The sequence below is a fragment of the Eptesicus fuscus genome, chromosome 7 (assembly GCF_027574615.1).
Source record: "Eptesicus fuscus isolate TK198812 chromosome 7, DD_ASM_mEF_20220401, whole genome shotgun sequence".
Taxonomy (NCBI): Eukaryota; Metazoa; Chordata; class Mammalia; order Chiroptera; family Vespertilionidae; genus Eptesicus; species Eptesicus fuscus.
In genome coordinates this window covers 72662111-72679028 of record NC_072479.1, presented here as the reverse complement: position 1 = coordinate 72679028, position 16918 = coordinate 72662111, and the positions used below count along the sequence as shown (strand labels likewise).

The 16918-nt window shown below is 36.0% G+C and overlaps 1 protein-coding gene across 4 annotated transcripts in view; it reads left to right on the top strand.

Annotated features, from left to right (window-relative positions):
• The window catches only part of MRPS35 (mitochondrial ribosomal protein S35), a 32433-nt gene extending 15930 nt beyond the window's left edge, over positions 1-16503 (top strand). For 3 of the 4 annotated variants that reach the window (XM_028144101.2, XM_054719188.1, XM_054719189.1), the window contains exons 6-8: positions 6951-7060; positions 8405-8474; positions 16134-16503. In XM_028144101.2, coding sequence (XP_027999902.2) covers positions 6951-7060; positions 8405-8474; positions 16134-16403 — 450 coding nt within the window. In that variant the 3' untranslated portion in view covers positions 16404-16503. The remainder of the gene's footprint in view (positions 1-6950; positions 7061-8404; positions 8475-16133) is intronic. The other variant, XM_028144103.2, reaches the window with a different exon arrangement.
• The last annotated feature ends 415 nt before the right edge of the window (positions 16504-16918 follow it).

Here is a 16918-nt window from a genome sequence, read left to right as displayed (position 1 = left end):
TTGTTATAATATTTTTCCCTTTTTTTGTTATAATATTTTTAAAATATATTTTTATTTCAGAGAGGAAAGGAAAGGGAGAGAGAGATAGAAACATCAATGATGAAAGAGAATCATCGATCAGATGCCTCTTGCACCCCCACACTGGGGATGGAGCTTGCAACCTGGGCATGTGCTCTGACTGGGAATTGAACCCTGACCTGCTGGTTTATAAGTCGATGTTCGACCAGTGAGAATTTTTTTTCTTTTTGCATGTAGATTTTCATCTGTCTCAGCACTGTTTGTTGAAAAGATGATTCTTTCCTCATTGGATTATCTTGTCACCCTTAAAAAATGGCGTAGTTTGTTTTTTAACTTTTCACTTCTCTACTTTGCCAAGTTCCATTTTTTAACCTTTTATTATATAAAATTTTTAATGTATGGAGACATAGAATAGTATAATAAATACACATGGCACCTTTTGACAAATTTAAAATATCGAGTGCTTCATGTACTAAAATATATGTGTATGTTTTTGTGTTTTTGGCTTAAATGTTTCTTTAAAATTACTACTACACTAAAATACTTCAGTGTTATCTCTATAAATGAAAAAGATTTTCTTACATAATTCCAATGTAATTAGTTAGTACAGCTAACTAAAGTTAGAGTAATTACTTAATATTATTTAAAATATCGACTCCACACTCAAATTCACAAATAGTCTCACCAGAATGTTTTTTAAATAGCTTTTGTTTAAATCAGAATCCAGTCAAAGACTAATGCATTTGCTTGTGATGTTTCTTATGTCTTTTTAAATCTCCAACAGCAAAGGACCTTCCTACTACTCTTTTTATTCCTCATTCCCCCATGGCATAGACTTGTTAAAGAGATAGGTATTTTATCCTGTAGCATTTCCTACCTCAGTTTGTCTGAATGTGTCCTAATGTCATTTACTTTATTTCTCTAATACTTCATATAAGTGGAAGTTAGATGTAAGGAACTGATAAGATATTTTGATGGGGACACTTGGTAGATGTTGCCATGTATTTTATATTGTAGTACATGAGAGGGCACAATGTTTGGTTGCCACATTCTTAATATGCTAAAACTGATCACTTGGCTAAGAGGCTGACAACCTGATCTTCCCATTGTGAAGTTACCTGTTTTTTTTTTGCTTTTCTCTTTGAACAGGTAATCCTTAGGTGGATATGTTCAGTAAGTTTTGATTAAGTAAAACCATTACTCTTTTTGATGTTCAGGGTATATCCTAACTTTGGCCTGTGGTAACTCTTTTAAGTTGGTTCCTGTGTCCTTTTTTATAATCCCATTTGCATTGGAACATTTCCTTGCATTCTGACACAGCAAAATGACCCCAACTCACTTCATGTATTTCTTATCCCAGACCTGATTTAGCTATTTCTCCAAAGAGCTCTGATATCTTTTAGTGGACATTAGTGTTTAGAGACCAGAATCTGGGTGCTAAGACTTTTTAGTTGATTCTTTTAGAAAGTTTTTAGGAAATAAATTATAAATAATGGTATTTTTAGTTCTCTTTTTTAAATATCTAGAGTTTGATTTTTCTCTTTTTGTCTTCTGCATTAGATAAAATATCTAAAACAATGTTCCTGTAGTCCCTCGTGCGGTTCTGTACTTTTAATGGGTGTGTCTCTGGCATTTGTTCTCTGAGTGTGAGATTAGGTTTCAGTTTGAGATAATAGCTTCTATTATGTTAATGATGTATCTTATTTCTAGTTTACTAGCATTTTTGGAATGATCTCTTTTGAATTATTGAAGTAATGAATTATATGAATAGATTTTCAATTACTGAACCACTTCTGAACCCTGGTCAGTTTATGGTATATCATTCTTTTACTCTACCACTGATTTGCTTTGTTAGTATTTTATTTAGGATCATTTGTGCTTATCTCTAATGACTTTGAAGAAACATCAACTCCCTGCTCTCATTCACCAAGGGAATGCCATATGCCATTGCAGTTGCAAGTCTCTGCTCTAGTAACTTCTAAGTTAGTACTTGAAACCACCATTAGTTCCCTTCATTAAAGGAATCTTGATATTCACAACACATCTTTTTCACATAGTACTCATGGGGCAGTTACCCGATGTATTTTTTTTTTAATTAATTTTTTTATTTTAGAATAGCTTTAGACTTACAGAAAAGTTTCACATTTACAGAAAAGTTTCAAGTACAGAGTTCCCCTATATTTCACACCAAATTTCTCCTGTTGTTAACATCTTACATTACTATGGTATATTCATTACAACTAATTAGTCAATTTTGACACATTATTCTTTAATTCCATACTTTATTTGCATTTCTTTACTTTTTTCCTAATGTTCTTTTTCTGTTCATAATCCCATCTGGGGTACCACATTACATTTAGTTTTTGTGTTGGCTGTAATGGTTTCTCAGAATTTTCTTGTTTTTAATGACATGGACAGTGGGGAAAAATACTAGTTTTCTGGAATGACTTCCATTTAGATTTGTTAATCTTTTTTCTCATAGTTAGACTGGTATGTGTTTTAGGGAAGAAAACCGCAGAAAAAATTGTCATTCTCATTACATGGTAGCAAGGGTGTAGGCTCTTACCATGTCTTAGCCTAGATCACCTGGCTGAGATCGTATTTGCCAGTTTTCTCCCCTGTAAAATTACTATTTCTTTCTTCCTTTTCATACTGTACTCTTTCAAAGGAAGTCACTTTTCACAGCCCACACTTAAGGAATTGGAAGTGATGTTCCACCTTCTTGAGGGAAAAATAATCACATAAATTATTTGGAATTCTTCTATATGGGAAATTTGTCTATTTTCCATTTACTTATTCATTTATTCTGTATTTTAGATCAGAGCATTCTAAGTATAGCAAAAATTTGTTAAAAATCTCTGCAACCATTTTTACATTACATGCTAACAAATAGACTGTAATTTTTTAGTGATACAGCTGTGTTTTGTAATTGACCCTTTTTTTTTGCTAGGTTTTGGTATCAGGTCATGCCATCTTTATGAAAAGAATTTATGAAGCGTTTCAGCCTTTTTTATTCCACAGAGTAATATAAATGTCATAGCAGTATATTTATGCATTTAGAGAAATTGAAAATATTTTATAATCACAGAAGACAATATATATATTATATAAATTTTAGAAAGTCTAGATAAGCAAAAGGAAAAGAGAAAACTTAAAATTCTACTCTGCTGACATCATTCCTTCTGCTAACAGGTTAATATAAAGTGCCTATGGAGTGATGATACCCGATACATTTTTAAGAACTTCATAAACGTTACTCCTCTTAATAATAATGATAACACCAACAATAAATAGCTGTTGAGCTCTGTGTTCTATGATAAAAGAATCTCTGAACTAAGAGTCAGGAAATTAAGTTTCACCTTACTTTCTGTGGGCCTTAGTCTTCAGTACTAGAATAGACATCTAAATTCCCTTCTAGTTTTAAGTTTGCTTATTTTATTGCACAAAACAATAACCTCACTGCTTTATTTGAAGTATGCCACCAGATACCACATATCATATCATGCTCCCTTATGTCCTCTCCTCCTGACTCATGTCTGCCCTTCTGGACTTACTTCACTGTACCCACTGACTGCTGGGGCTCAGTGTGGTGTCCTTCATGGTGTCATGGAGTTCAAGGCATGATTTAAGCAACATTGTGAAGGTAATCAAATATTATTTAGAGATACTCAAATTTTTAAATTCAGAGAAAGATGGTACATATTTCTTGATATTTTAAAAGTAGTTCAGAATTAGAACTAACTTAATATTGGTTAAGCACTTTAAAAGTGCTTTCTTTGCCCTACTTGGTTTTGCTCAGTGGATAGAGTGTTGGAAAAATGTGGGCTTGTTCCCCAGTAGGGGGCATGCAGGAGGCAGCTAATCAATAATTCTCTCTCATAATTGATGCATCTCTCTCTCCCTCTCCCTTCCTCTCTGAAATCAATAAAAATATATTCTTTAAAAAAGTGCTTTCTTTTATTTAATCTGACTTATTCATAACAAAAATTCTGGATCCTTTCTGTTTTGTAAGTGAGGAAACAGGAAAATCAGATGAATTGTTTAAAGTCAGTTAGCCAATAAGTAGCAAATCTAAAAGTCAAACACAATTCTTGTCTTTTGTGTAATACCAGAGTTCTTTAACTAACTGCACTATTCTTATAAATAGAAAAACTATTTTGCACACTTAGGCATTGCTCAATTAATATAGCTCTTTTAAATATGAGCATTTGAAGAAACATACATATGTAATAACCACAGCCTCCTATATTAAAGGTCAACATTATTTTGGTTATAATGTTAATAGTACAATATTGATTCTTTAAAGTATAGCAACTTGAAAAAAGAAAGGCCTAAAGATTCTTTTGAATTTTGGAAAAAAGAATAATGACAGATGCCACTCAACTTCAAAATCAGAGCATTATCCAGGTTAGACTCCAGTTTTGCAGTGCCTTTGAGGGCTAGCAGGTGGCGTGAGTGTACCACACAGCTGTGTCTGAAATGTTCATGAGTTTCTAGCATAAACTCTATATAATTTTTGAACATTAAAATGTTAATGTAAACAAGTTTTAAAGCAGTTGTTACAATAATGATCAACATTGCTGCCATTTTTTGGCTACTCATATGAAAAGCTAGAACACTTAAATTTTGTAAATGCTACATTTTAAAATTTATTATTAAACATGATTTCATTGAAAGGAGTTTTAAAAAGGAAAAAATCTCTACATTCTCACTATCCTAATGTAAAAACCATTCATTTCTTTCTACTGTATTTATACATATGTGCATATATTTTCATAATTATCATAATGTAGGTCTCTTTTATGGTTTTCTTATAAATAATTCTCCACATTTTTAAATTAGCATAAAATTGCTTATTTTACCAATCAAGCTGATAACCTGGTTGTTGATACATATTCTTTCCAGGGGACTATGGAAATTCACATTGTCTTCAACATATAACCATTCTATTGGATTGATATTTAATAAACAGTATTCTTTTAAGACTGCATTTGCATTTATTTTCTGTTTTCTCTAGTTCAAATAAAAATTCACAGTGCTTAAAAAAACAGTATACCCTCTCCTGTTTTCACTTATGTATTCATTCAGCAAATATGTATTGCATGCTTTTTAAGTGGTAGGCCATTGCCAAGAACAGGACAGACATCATTCTTACCCTCAAGAGTTTGCAGTCTAGTGGGAAAAATGGAAAAATAAACAAACTCTTCTGCTGTGGTGTCCTGAGGGAAGTGTAGGGTTATGGAAGTTAGAGAAAAGAAATAGATGGGATTTCAAAATCTTATTTATTATTTAGCCTTTTTTCTTCTTCATACAGTTATAACTCTTTCTTATTCTTAGTGTTCTCCATGGAAAAATAATCTGTAGTTTACCCTATTTAACTGTGTTCTACTGTCTAACTTATTCTCCTTGATCAAGCCTGTTCTTCTCTAGATAATACCTTCATCCATGCCATAATTTTCTGCAAATTAATGAGTGTATTCATTTAATCTATCATTTCCCAAAATATGTTTTAAGGAAGACTAATTCCATGAACTGTCCCTTAAAAAGTAGAATCTGAGGTCAAATAAATGTGGGAATCTACACTAATAAAAGAGGAAAATGCTAATTGACCATACCTTCACTATACCCACAGCCAATCAGATCAAGTATGCAAATTAACCCAACAAAGATGGCGGTTAATTTGCATATGCTAAGGGAGGGAGGAGTGAAGACTGAAGACAGCATAGAAGGAGGAGGGAGGGAGAGCGGAAAGCAAGGCGGCTGCGTGAGGGAAAGTGTGGGCAGGGCGCTGGCGGCTGTGGGAGGGAAAGCGTGGGGTCGGGGTGGGGGACAGAGGCGGCAGGGAAAGCGCAGGGAAGTGGGGGCGGGAGAAGTGGTGGTGGCGGGAGGGAAGCCCTCCGGAAGCCCTATTCTTGCAGGAATCTTCCTGCAATGGGCCCCTAGTCTACCTAATAAAAGAGTAACATGCTAATTGACTGTACCTCATGAAACCCACCAGCAAATCAGGAGTGAATATGCAAATTAACCCAACAAAGATGGTGGGTTAATTTGCACACGCAGGAGCTGAGTGGCGGGGTGCGGGGCGAGATGCCATGGCCACGATGCAGGCCTTCCACACCACCCCAGCCACTCCAGGCCTCTGGGCAGCATGGGAAGGCGGAAAGGCGGCTCTGGACCGGAGCAGGAAGGCGGTGCCGGCAGCCAGGGGAAGGAAGGCCCATTCTTTCACAAATCTTCGTGCATCGGGCCTCTAGTCATTACATAACAACCCTGCATCTTGAAATTTCAGAATTATTAGCATATTACCTCCTCTAAGAAATCCTGCTGTAGGGAATCCAATCTAACTCAACATTTCCTGAATGTATTCAATAGACAGTCTTTTTAAATAAATAATTCTTAGAAGCCTGTGGGGCTAGTATTGTTATTTTGAGAAATAATGAGCTATGTCATTTCAAATATTTTGATCCTTTGCTCCCTTCATGAGAGATCTGTAGCTTTTAAAATAAATGCCTCTAAACTAGTTGGAATGATAGGAGGTCTCATAATTGTATGATAGAAATTCCTTATGTTTTATCAATTTATTCCTATATTCCAACTTTACAAATACTAATTCAGTTTAATTCTATTAGTTAATGCTACTCATAAGCAGCCTAATTTTATTTATTTAAGAGACATGCCATTGATTTTTTCAGGAAAGGTACTAATGCCCAGAACTTTCAAAGATCACCGACCAGTTTGCTCCCCCCTTTTCTTCCATGAGTAAGATCAGGCTTCATAATGCATGCTATTGCTAACTCTGTATAGAAAGGAGTTTGAAAAGGATTCCTTTTGCTCATCTTAATGTTAATTTAAAAAATGTTAATACTGCTTTTTCATTAAACTAAGTATATGAAATAATCTTTTTCAAATAAAATTTTTCTTGTATTTTTAAGGTTAAACTTTCCAGTTTGAATTTAGATGATCATGCAAAGAAGAAACTTATTAAACTTGTAGGAGAGCGATACTGCAAGACCACAGATGTGCTTACCATCAAAACAGATAGGTAAAAGAAAGAAAAGTTCAGCCCATCGGCCATGTGTTGCTTTATTGTTCTCCCATACCCTGGCAGTCCTTTTTAAAGAAATTACATTGAAAATAAGAATAGTCTTTTATATCAATTTATATTAGCTTTGTTAGGTCAAGAGAAGTTATTTAGTCTATATTTTTAATGTCCTCACACTAGCCTACTATTACTGTGGTATCTTTATATACATGGAGAGGCTTGCCTGATTAGTTAAATTATTTGTTGTTGTATTTTTTAACCTTGATTTTAATACATCCATGTATATAAAACTTAGAGAAGAGGTTAAAAGAAAACAAAAGTATAATTTGCTAGCAATTAATGCTTACACAGGTTTTTACAAAGTCAAAGTATATAAAAATCTCATAGTTCACAATTAAAATTATTAAATTAACTAGAAATTTAGTTTATCAAGGTACTTGTGTAAATAAGCAGAATTTTAGTGCTAGCATAGAATTCATAAAAAGTAGCATTAAATTTACCTTATTTAAATGTATAAATTAAGTCACTTGAGGTAAAGAAAGATTATTGTTAGGATTTTACTAAATGGTTACTTTAATTCTAGAATTATACTTTGGTTGTTTATAAATTATGTCAAAATATAAAAGACTTGCTTTTAGAGAAAGCAGTTGGGCAGCTATCTTCTCCCCCTTCCTGTCAGTTTCAGAGCATTTGGAAGTGTCATTATCACTTAGGTCTTATATCCTGCTTGGGGGTGGGAAGCAGCCTGACACACATATGAGAGGGCAGTAGTGTGGAGGTGGAAGTAGTGAATTACATAGATTATTCTTATTCTAAGAACAATTTTCATAAAGCAGGTATGGAATATCTGAATGTAAGTTATTCTTTTATATTTAGTACTAGAGGCCCAGTGCATGATTGAATCATGCACGTATAGGGTCCCCTATACGCTTTTGCTTTCGATCGCTGGTGCACCAGGCCTTTCAGAAGCCTCCAGCGTGGCGGAGGCTTCTGAAAGGCCTGGTGCCTGAGCGGACAGGCACCCAGCTCCCCCGCTTTTGATGGTCTGCGGTGGGACGTGAGCTCGCTGCCCCAGAGGCCCCTTCTGTGCCGCAGCACAGCCATGGCGCAGATGCTGAGCTCGAGCCGCTGCTGGCAATGCGAGCTCAGCATCCCGCCGGCCCAATTGGCCACCCCGGCCACACTGAGTCCCGCCCCCCGCGCCTCCTGGCCAATCGTGGGCATAGCGAAGGTATAGTCAATTTGCATGTTTGTCTATTATTAGGTAGGATTTATATATTTTGCAAATAATTCTGTGTACTTAATTTTAAGAATTTTCACTTCCTCCCTCTCTCTCTTTTGAAGGTGCCCTTTAAAGAGGCAGAATTATGATTATGCAATGTATCTGCTAACAGTTTTATACCATGAGTCTTGGGTAAGTGATCGTGTGAATGTTTAATCATTTTGTCTATAAATTAGGTGATGTTTTGACCTTTCAAAACAGTCTGTGTGGCAAGTACTCAGTTGTGTGGGGGGTTTTTTTATATATATTTTTATTGAGTTCAGTGAGAAAGGAAGAAGGAGAAGATAGAAACATCAGTGATAAGAGAAAATCATTGATTGGCTGCCTCCAAGCCCCCTTCTGGAGATTGAGCCTGAAATCTGGGCATGTACCCTTGACTGGAATCGAACCTGGGACCCTTCAGTCCACAGTCATGAAGGAAGCTTTTTAAAACTACAGACGCTTAGCCCCTATAAAATCAGAATCTCTAGCAGTGAGGCTCGGGCTTGTTTCATTTTAGACTCCACAGGTGATTCTGATGCTGAGCTCTGATTGTGAGTAAGTTCCCTAGTTTTTGAGTGTTGCTGATAAAGAAACTGATTAGAAGGTTGTTATATCTCTTTTAAGATGGTTTTTTTAAACATGTATCTAGTATTAGAGCTGAGGGTGCGGATAGAAATATGAATGAGAGGTCTAGAAAATGGAGACAGATATATGACAAAATATATTTTTGACTTGATGTGGTAGGCTATGGCAACTGTTCTAGATTCCTGAATGGGAAAATGATACAGTGAGGGCGATGCTTCCCATGTCTCTTTGCCTTCAGGCAAGGTTTCCTTTTACTTCTCGTGTTCAAGAGCCTACCACATACTCAAAGACATTTAGGAAAGTTTGTGTTCTTTCCCACCCCGGGGCTGAAGTCATGAACTTGAGCATTATTATACTCTTTTCTGCCCTTATCTTCTCCCCTGATGTCTAGTCACTAGGTCTTCTCAATGTTAGCTTTTAAATATGTTAAACTATTTTCTCCTCTTCATCCCTATTGCTTCTACCCAGGTATGGATCTTCATCTTTTACCCAAAAAACTTCAATAGCATTGTTGATTTTCCTGTCTCATCCATCTTCCATGTTGCTGTTAAAGTAATTGTTCTAAAATACAAGTCTGTTGTGTCATATTTCTTTATAACGTCCTTCAGTGATTCCCCTTTACCTAGGATTAAATGTAAACTCCTCAGCCTGTCTGTTTACAGTCATTGCTACCTCATTATCAGCTACTCAGGAAATGTGGGTTATATATCTTATACCTCAGCCATACGAGCATAATGTGTTCTTTCATAACTTTGCATATGCTGTTTTCTTTGCTTATAATCTTTTATTTTTTTTTCAAAATATCAGCCTTACAAATTCATATGAATCCTTTAATACATCTCAGATGTTACCTCTCATATGTTTCCTGTCCATCCTTTTCCACTCCTTCCTCCTTCAGTTACTTTTATGGTTATTGTCTGTGTGCATGTCTGCCTAACTCCATCAGACTCCGACATCACTGAGGACAAGGACTGTGCATTTTATTTATCTTTCTATTTCTAGCATCTAGTACTGTCTGGCATAGCAACAATCAGTAAAATTTTAAAAAACTGATTTGGATTGAATTGAACTTCTTGACATATTAAATAAAAATTTAGCTGTGGTAACTGAAAGAATTGGCAATAACTTTTTATTCATTATGCATATTTATCTATTTTTTTATTATTTTCAAATAATTTAGGGAATTTTTAATGGTCAAACTGTTTTCCCTCATATAGCACAATGTCTTTCTTGTAATCATGAGAAGTGGAATATTACTGTGATTCATGTCCTAGGCAAAGGGAATTGTAAATAAGATGTTAGAAGGTGACAAATGTGTGTTTTTAGTGGAACAGATATTTCTTTGCTTTCTGTTAGAATACACTGACCAGGGCATGAATTAGCTATTATTATATGTTGTTCTTTGTATTGAATTTATGCTTGCTAGGGAAAGAAAGAAATAGGTTCAAATTAAATTATTCTTTTGTTCTTTTTATATCCTTTTTACCATGTCTCTGTGTTCCCTGGAACATGTTGTTCTGCCACTAACAAGCAGTGTGATTTGGGGCACATTGTTTAGTTGCCCTGGGCTTCAGTTTCCTGCTCTGTAAAACAGATGGGATAACAGTATTACCTCATACGATTGCTGGGAAAGTTCAAGGAGTTAATATATGAAAGGTGCTTAGAATAGCAAGTACTCTAATAGTTCTTCACATTCATCCCATGCCACTTTCCTTCTCGGGCCTGGATTCAGTTCCCTGAATGTACTGAGCTCTTCCATCCTCTAGGCCGTCATCGGCTTTTTCCTCCACTGGGATCACAGTCTTCATCTAACTGGCCTCTACTCAACTCCAGGTCTCCTCCTAGACTGGCAGTTCCAAGCCAGCGCAGTGCCTGGCGCAGTAGTTGTACAATCAATGTTTACCGAGTGAATTAAAGTGAAAGAACCGAGCCGGCTGTGGAAAAGAGAACAGGATCTGCAGAATGCATGGTGCAGTGGTTCTCAACCTTTCTAATGCCGCGACCCTTTAATACAGTTCCTCATGTTGTGGTGACCCCCAACCATAAAATTATTTTCGTTGCTACTTCATAACTGTAATTTTGCTACTGTTATGAATCGTAATGTAAATACCTGTGGTTGAGAACCGCTGCTGTAGAGCCTAAGACCATCGGAAAACACAGATATTTACATTACGATTCATAACAGTAGCAAAATTACAGTTATGAAGTAGCAACGAAAATAATTTTATGGTTGGGGGTCACCACAACATGAGGAACTGTATTAAAGGGTCGCGACATTAGAAAGGTTGAGAACCACTGAGCTAGAGCTTACAGTGGTATTTTTATTGTCCCCTGGTATTTGACTATGCTATTGTTTACGCTTTAAAATTAATACACTTAAAAAAAAGAAACTCTTAACTGCCCACTTTGAATCCTGGGCGTTATTTTAGAAGCTAAAATTTTGACTGAATTGTAAGTTATACATCATAAATAAAATTTAATCATAGCAGTATTTTTACAATGGATTTAGAAGGACATGCACGATGTGTCACCAGTACTGATTGGTTATCTTGAGGTAGTAGAATTATAGGTTATTTCTTTCCATTACTTTTCAGTAATTTCCATCTTTTCTGTGGAAGCTGTATATGGAACTGCAGTCTGCTGATAGTATATCTGAAATCAGTTCTGGATAATTATCCCTTTAGCATTAACCCCTGTTTTTAGAGGCCCTTACTGTAACAATGAATTTTTGCTTAAAGACATTGACATTAAAGAAAAATGTGTGTGTTTTTTTAAAGGAAACTTCCAGAAGGGCCATTTAAAGTCACATAAATGTAAAAACCTTATTTCAAAATTATTATTATGTATGACATTTTGGAGATACCACTTATTTAGAATTAAAACTGAGCCATTTTAACTTTAATATTTTTAACTGAATGTGTCATGTTTCTAGAAATGTCTGCTATGTCTCTCTTTTTTTTGGTTAATCCTCACCCAAGGATATTTTTTTCCTATTGATTTTATTTTATTTTTTTTTTTACTTGGTTGGATTTTGTATTTTAACAGTATCCAGTGAAATTATCCTTTAAAAGTAAAAGGAGAGCCCTAGCCAGTTTGTCTCAGTGGGTAGAGCGTCGACCCTCTAACTGAAGGGTCCCAGGTTGGATTCTGGTCAAGGGTACATACCTCAGTTGCAGACCCAATCCCTGTGCGATGTGTCTCTCTCACATCTCTGTTTCTTTCTCGGTTTTTCCATTGAGTGGACGGAAAGGAAGGGGGAGGAGGATAGAGAGAAAGAAACATCGATGTGAGGGAGACACACCGATTAGTTGCCTCCCATACTTGCCCTGACCGGGATTGGGAATCAAACCTGCAACGAAGATAAGTGTGCTTAACCAGGAATCAAATCCAAGACCTTTCCATGTAGAAGCTGGTGCTCTAACCATTGAGCCATGTTGGTCAGGGCTGTCTGCTATGTTTTAGTCTAAATCACTTACATCTCATTGTTTCCCACGTTTTGTCCTTTTCCTCTTTTTCCCAGTCTGTACCTTCTCCCAGGTGATGCACTCTATTTTGTATACGCTGCCAAGTCCAAACTCTTATCATCAGGCCTCTCTCCTGAGCACCGTGTTAGTTGAGACCCCCTGTTGCGAGCCATGGAAGCTCACTCAAGCTGGCTTAAGCAGAAAAGATACAATTGCAAGGATCCCACAAAATCTCAGGAACGGGCCTGAACAGAAAGGAGACTATGCGAGGGCTGTTTTTATTCTGTGGGCTCTTGCTCTACAGGCAGCTGCCTCTTTTTTTTTTTTTTTTTTTTTTTGTCTGAAGACTGATTTCCTCTCCTCCTCCAGTCTATATGTCAGAAAGAGTGACCTTCACTATTTCAGAATCTTCTAGGACTAGTCATCCCGGGGAGGAGGAAGGCTGAGGTGAGGAAAAGGGGAGCAAAGGAACAAAACTAAAAACAAAACTAAGCTAAATTTAATTCTCTCTTTGGATTCAAACTCCAAGGGAGGGGCTCAGCTTCAGTCAGGCATTGTCTAGTAACTGTGGCCAGATGGGCAAGATGATACCAGGGCAACAGCTGTCGGGCAAATAATCTGCATGTAGGAAGTGCTAATTAATAGAGTGAATGAATGAATGAATGAATGTGCTGACCTAGGTTAGGCTCTTGTGAGTCAAAATACCACAATAATGTTTTTGTGGTCCTTTTTTAAGAAGGAAAAGACTACTACAATATGGATAAAATGACAAAGTCTGAAACTTCCTTCAAAATAATTCAGTGAAAGCATGATAAGGAAACAGTGCTTTTCTATATGCTTTTATAGAGAGAAGCATCTAAAACAAGATTGGCTATGAGTTGATTGTTGAAACTAAATGAGAGGTGCATGAGGTTCACAGTGCTGTTGTCTTTACTTTTGTATTTGTTTGAAATTTCCTATAATAGAGTTTTTAATCACAAAAACAGAATTGTATTTAGTAGAGTTAAAGAGCCTCATAAATGATTAGCTTATAAATTATATTAATTTTGTTGCCCTCACCGGTTTGGCTCCGTGGATGGAGCGTCAGCCTGCGGACTCAGGGGTCCCAGGTTCAGTTCCGGTCGGGGGCATGTGCCTTGGTTGTGGGCACATCCCCAGTTGGGAGTGTGTAGGAGGCAGCTGATCCATGTTTCTCTCTCATCGATGTTTCTAACTCTCTATCCCTCTCCCCTCCTTTCTGTAAAAAAATATATTAAATAAAAAATTAATTAATTTTGTTCCAGTGTCAGCATTATCACATTTGAATAATGAGGTTTTTGTTTTAGCCAGCTCTGTTCTTTATTTCATCTGAAGGGTAATTTCAGCAGATGCCCAATATGAACAAGCCAATAAATGTACCTTTTACCTAAAATGTTTGGGTATGAATTAGTTTTGAGCTAGGGTGCTTAGAGACATTGAGCTTCTCCTAGTACTGCCCAGTATATAGTAGGTTCTCAGTAAGTGTTTTTTTGAAAGGGTGTCCCTTAGCAGTCACAAACCAAAAGGGAGCTTTGTCTATTGAGCTGTTTTCTTAAAATTTATTTAAGAAATCTTGTTTGTTTGTTTTTTGCTATACACTTTTCCATCATTTGAATTTTGCTGATTGTATCACCATAGTATAATTTTTGTGATAAGTGAAGAAGGAGGGTACTTGTGATTGCTCCAAGTTCACCTAGCCACCTGAGGTCTAAGGGAATCAATATTATGGCACATCACATTTCTAACACACCTTGGCAAACCAATGTAGAATCATATATACCAGATGTCTGGAGAAGATAGATAAAATGTTGGAAATTATTATTACTTTGGTTACACCCTGTTTAAGCATCTGTTTCAAAGCAGTTAAGAAAGTCTTGATAAATCTAGGTAAAACATTTTTAAACCATTAAGTAGCCTTTTTTAACTTATTAATCTATTAATCTCCTATTGCCAACTTATTAATTACTTGATTAAAAATAAAAATCTCTGAACGACTTATCTTCTAGCAGTCAAGAATGAGATAGAGTAACTATTTTACTTAATGCTTTATAAAGTGTATTTGTTGACTTCTTAAACTAAATATGCTTCACTTGTAAATTACAATTATGAAGAAACCATGACATTGTCTTGAAACATTTAAAGCATTTCTAAGGGTAAATAAGACCATTTAGAGCATTTTTTAAAGTGGCTGACATTTATTTCTTCCTCAAATATTAAAGTTAAATTTAGGTGGGGTAGGATAATTTTTTCAGGGTTTTTTTGTTTTTTGTTTTTTGTTTTTGCACAAAATCAAAATTTGCTGTTAGAAATTATTTGTGACAGTGTTGTGAGGGCAGGGAACACCAAGAAAAATTTTACATTATTTAGGCAAGCCTAAAGCCTCATTACCAGATAAGAAGGTGGCATAGAGTTGATTCTCAACCAGATATTTGTATAACATAAGTTGAGACATCATCCTCAGCCACAGATTCAGTGCAGAGAGGTAGGCAGACAGTATAGGGAGCTGTGAGTACAGATACCCTATATTGGCTAAGGAATTTGGTGATCAGAGGAGACATTCTCCATCCTATTGGTTTCTCTTGGAGGAAAGAGGGTACTCAGTTTGAAGTATGAATGGAGGATTTCTCCTTGGGGGTTTCTGTGGTCGGTAGCCTCTCCCCTGGTGTTCAGTGGGGTGTGCTGGGTCATTGGCCTCCCCAGTGGCCTGTTTGCACTTGGTAGGGCTCCTCTTTTACTCTCTGAGGGACAGATCTCCAGTGCATTTCTCTCTTTCTATGGGGGTGGGGATGGGCGGAAGGCATAGTGAAACTGTTTACCTCATTCTTGCTGCTCATGTAGCTCTGAGGAGCCTTGGAGACCTGTCTGCTCAGGTGGGGGTCTCTTTTAAGAGGAGTTTTCAAAAATAAACCTACCTCTCTTTTAATACTTTAAAATGTTATAACTTTGGGGGTTAATACCTTAAAGTTGTAAGAATAGTAGATGATTTTATAAGAGCCTATAACTCAGAATCTTACCTGTTAATTTGGAAAGAATGAGGTTGGTATTCAGCACTTCTTTGAAGCAGAGCATATTACTTATTAGCTGCATTGCTTGCTTTTTCACAGAATGTTACATCTTCATTTAAATCATAAAGCTGAATTGTATTACCATGAAACCTACCAGTGTTCCTTCAATAGCATGATAATTTTTGTAAGGAAAAAAAAACAAGTGGTAACAAAAATTATTTCCATTGTAGGAATAGAAAAGAAAGATAATACCAAAACAAAATTCCAGAATATATGAAGTCATTATGACTGAAAATTGTGTATTACACACGTACTTCATATTTTTAATTTTATTATAATAATTGGTCTTTCCTGTCATCCCCACAGGCATGTTACAAAGATAAATACAGTCTCCACTCTCATTATTTTTAACCACAGAAATGTAAACTGTTGATATGTTAGTGTTTAGGGACTAGAAAGCTGCAAAAAAAGAAAAAAAAAAAGGGTTTTCTGTATCTTTTGGAAAACAGTATTGCGTTATAAGTGGAATTAGAACTAGTGAGTGGAAACGGAGTGACCACATAGCAGTGTGCAGTCCTGAAGCTGTTCGTGCAGGTGGAGAGTGGTGCTGGATAAAGGAGGAAATCAAAGTGTACATACAGAGTATTCACATTTTGCCAACTTCTATTCCCCTAAAAACCCCAGTCTTTTCTTTGGATAATATTTCTCAGAATTCAGAACTCATTCTTTCCTTTCAGAAAACTGAGGACTGGGAGAAAAGTAAGACCGAAGAAGACATGGAAGAGTACATATGGACAAATAGCTCCTCAGAAAAAAATATCCTGGAAACACTTCTCCAAATTAAAGCCACAGAGAAAAACCTGGAAGTCACTAAAGAAGAGCTCCTTGGCACTAAAGAGATTGAAGATTACAAAAAGTGCGTTGTTAGTCTTAAGAATGAAGGGGACAGTGAAAATACTCTTTCTCAGTACAAAGATTCAGTGAAGAGACTATTAAATTTGACGTGAATTATGTAGAAAAATATGCTTGGTTTATTTTATGATCTATATGTAATTATGTAATTTGATATAAAGTTGAAAATGTTAAAAAATATTGTTTTAAAAAATATATTGTTTTACTTCTGAGTTAAAATTATTTCTTTCATGCTAATGCACAAAGGCAATGAATATTCACAAATTTTCTTATTATACTCGGCAATTAGACTCATTAGATCTCTGATTTCTTCTGGTTCTAACGTGTTTTGATTTTACTTCTATTATAACAACTTTAGAATTTAAATACATGTAATAGATTTATTTTGTCACCTGCTACATTGTTTCCCTACACAGTAGCACTTGCTGGATGCTTCTGAATTGTAATTGTGGTTATTTCAGAAGTGAGGTCCAGAACGGGGCCCCCCTGCAGCTCAGTGTTTTGTTTACATAACTGCTGTCCATCCAATGCATTTTTGCAGATGTCAGTTCTGATTAGAAGCAGGTCCCTGGGAGTATATTCTAACCTAAAAAGTTGGTTCCATCCCTCT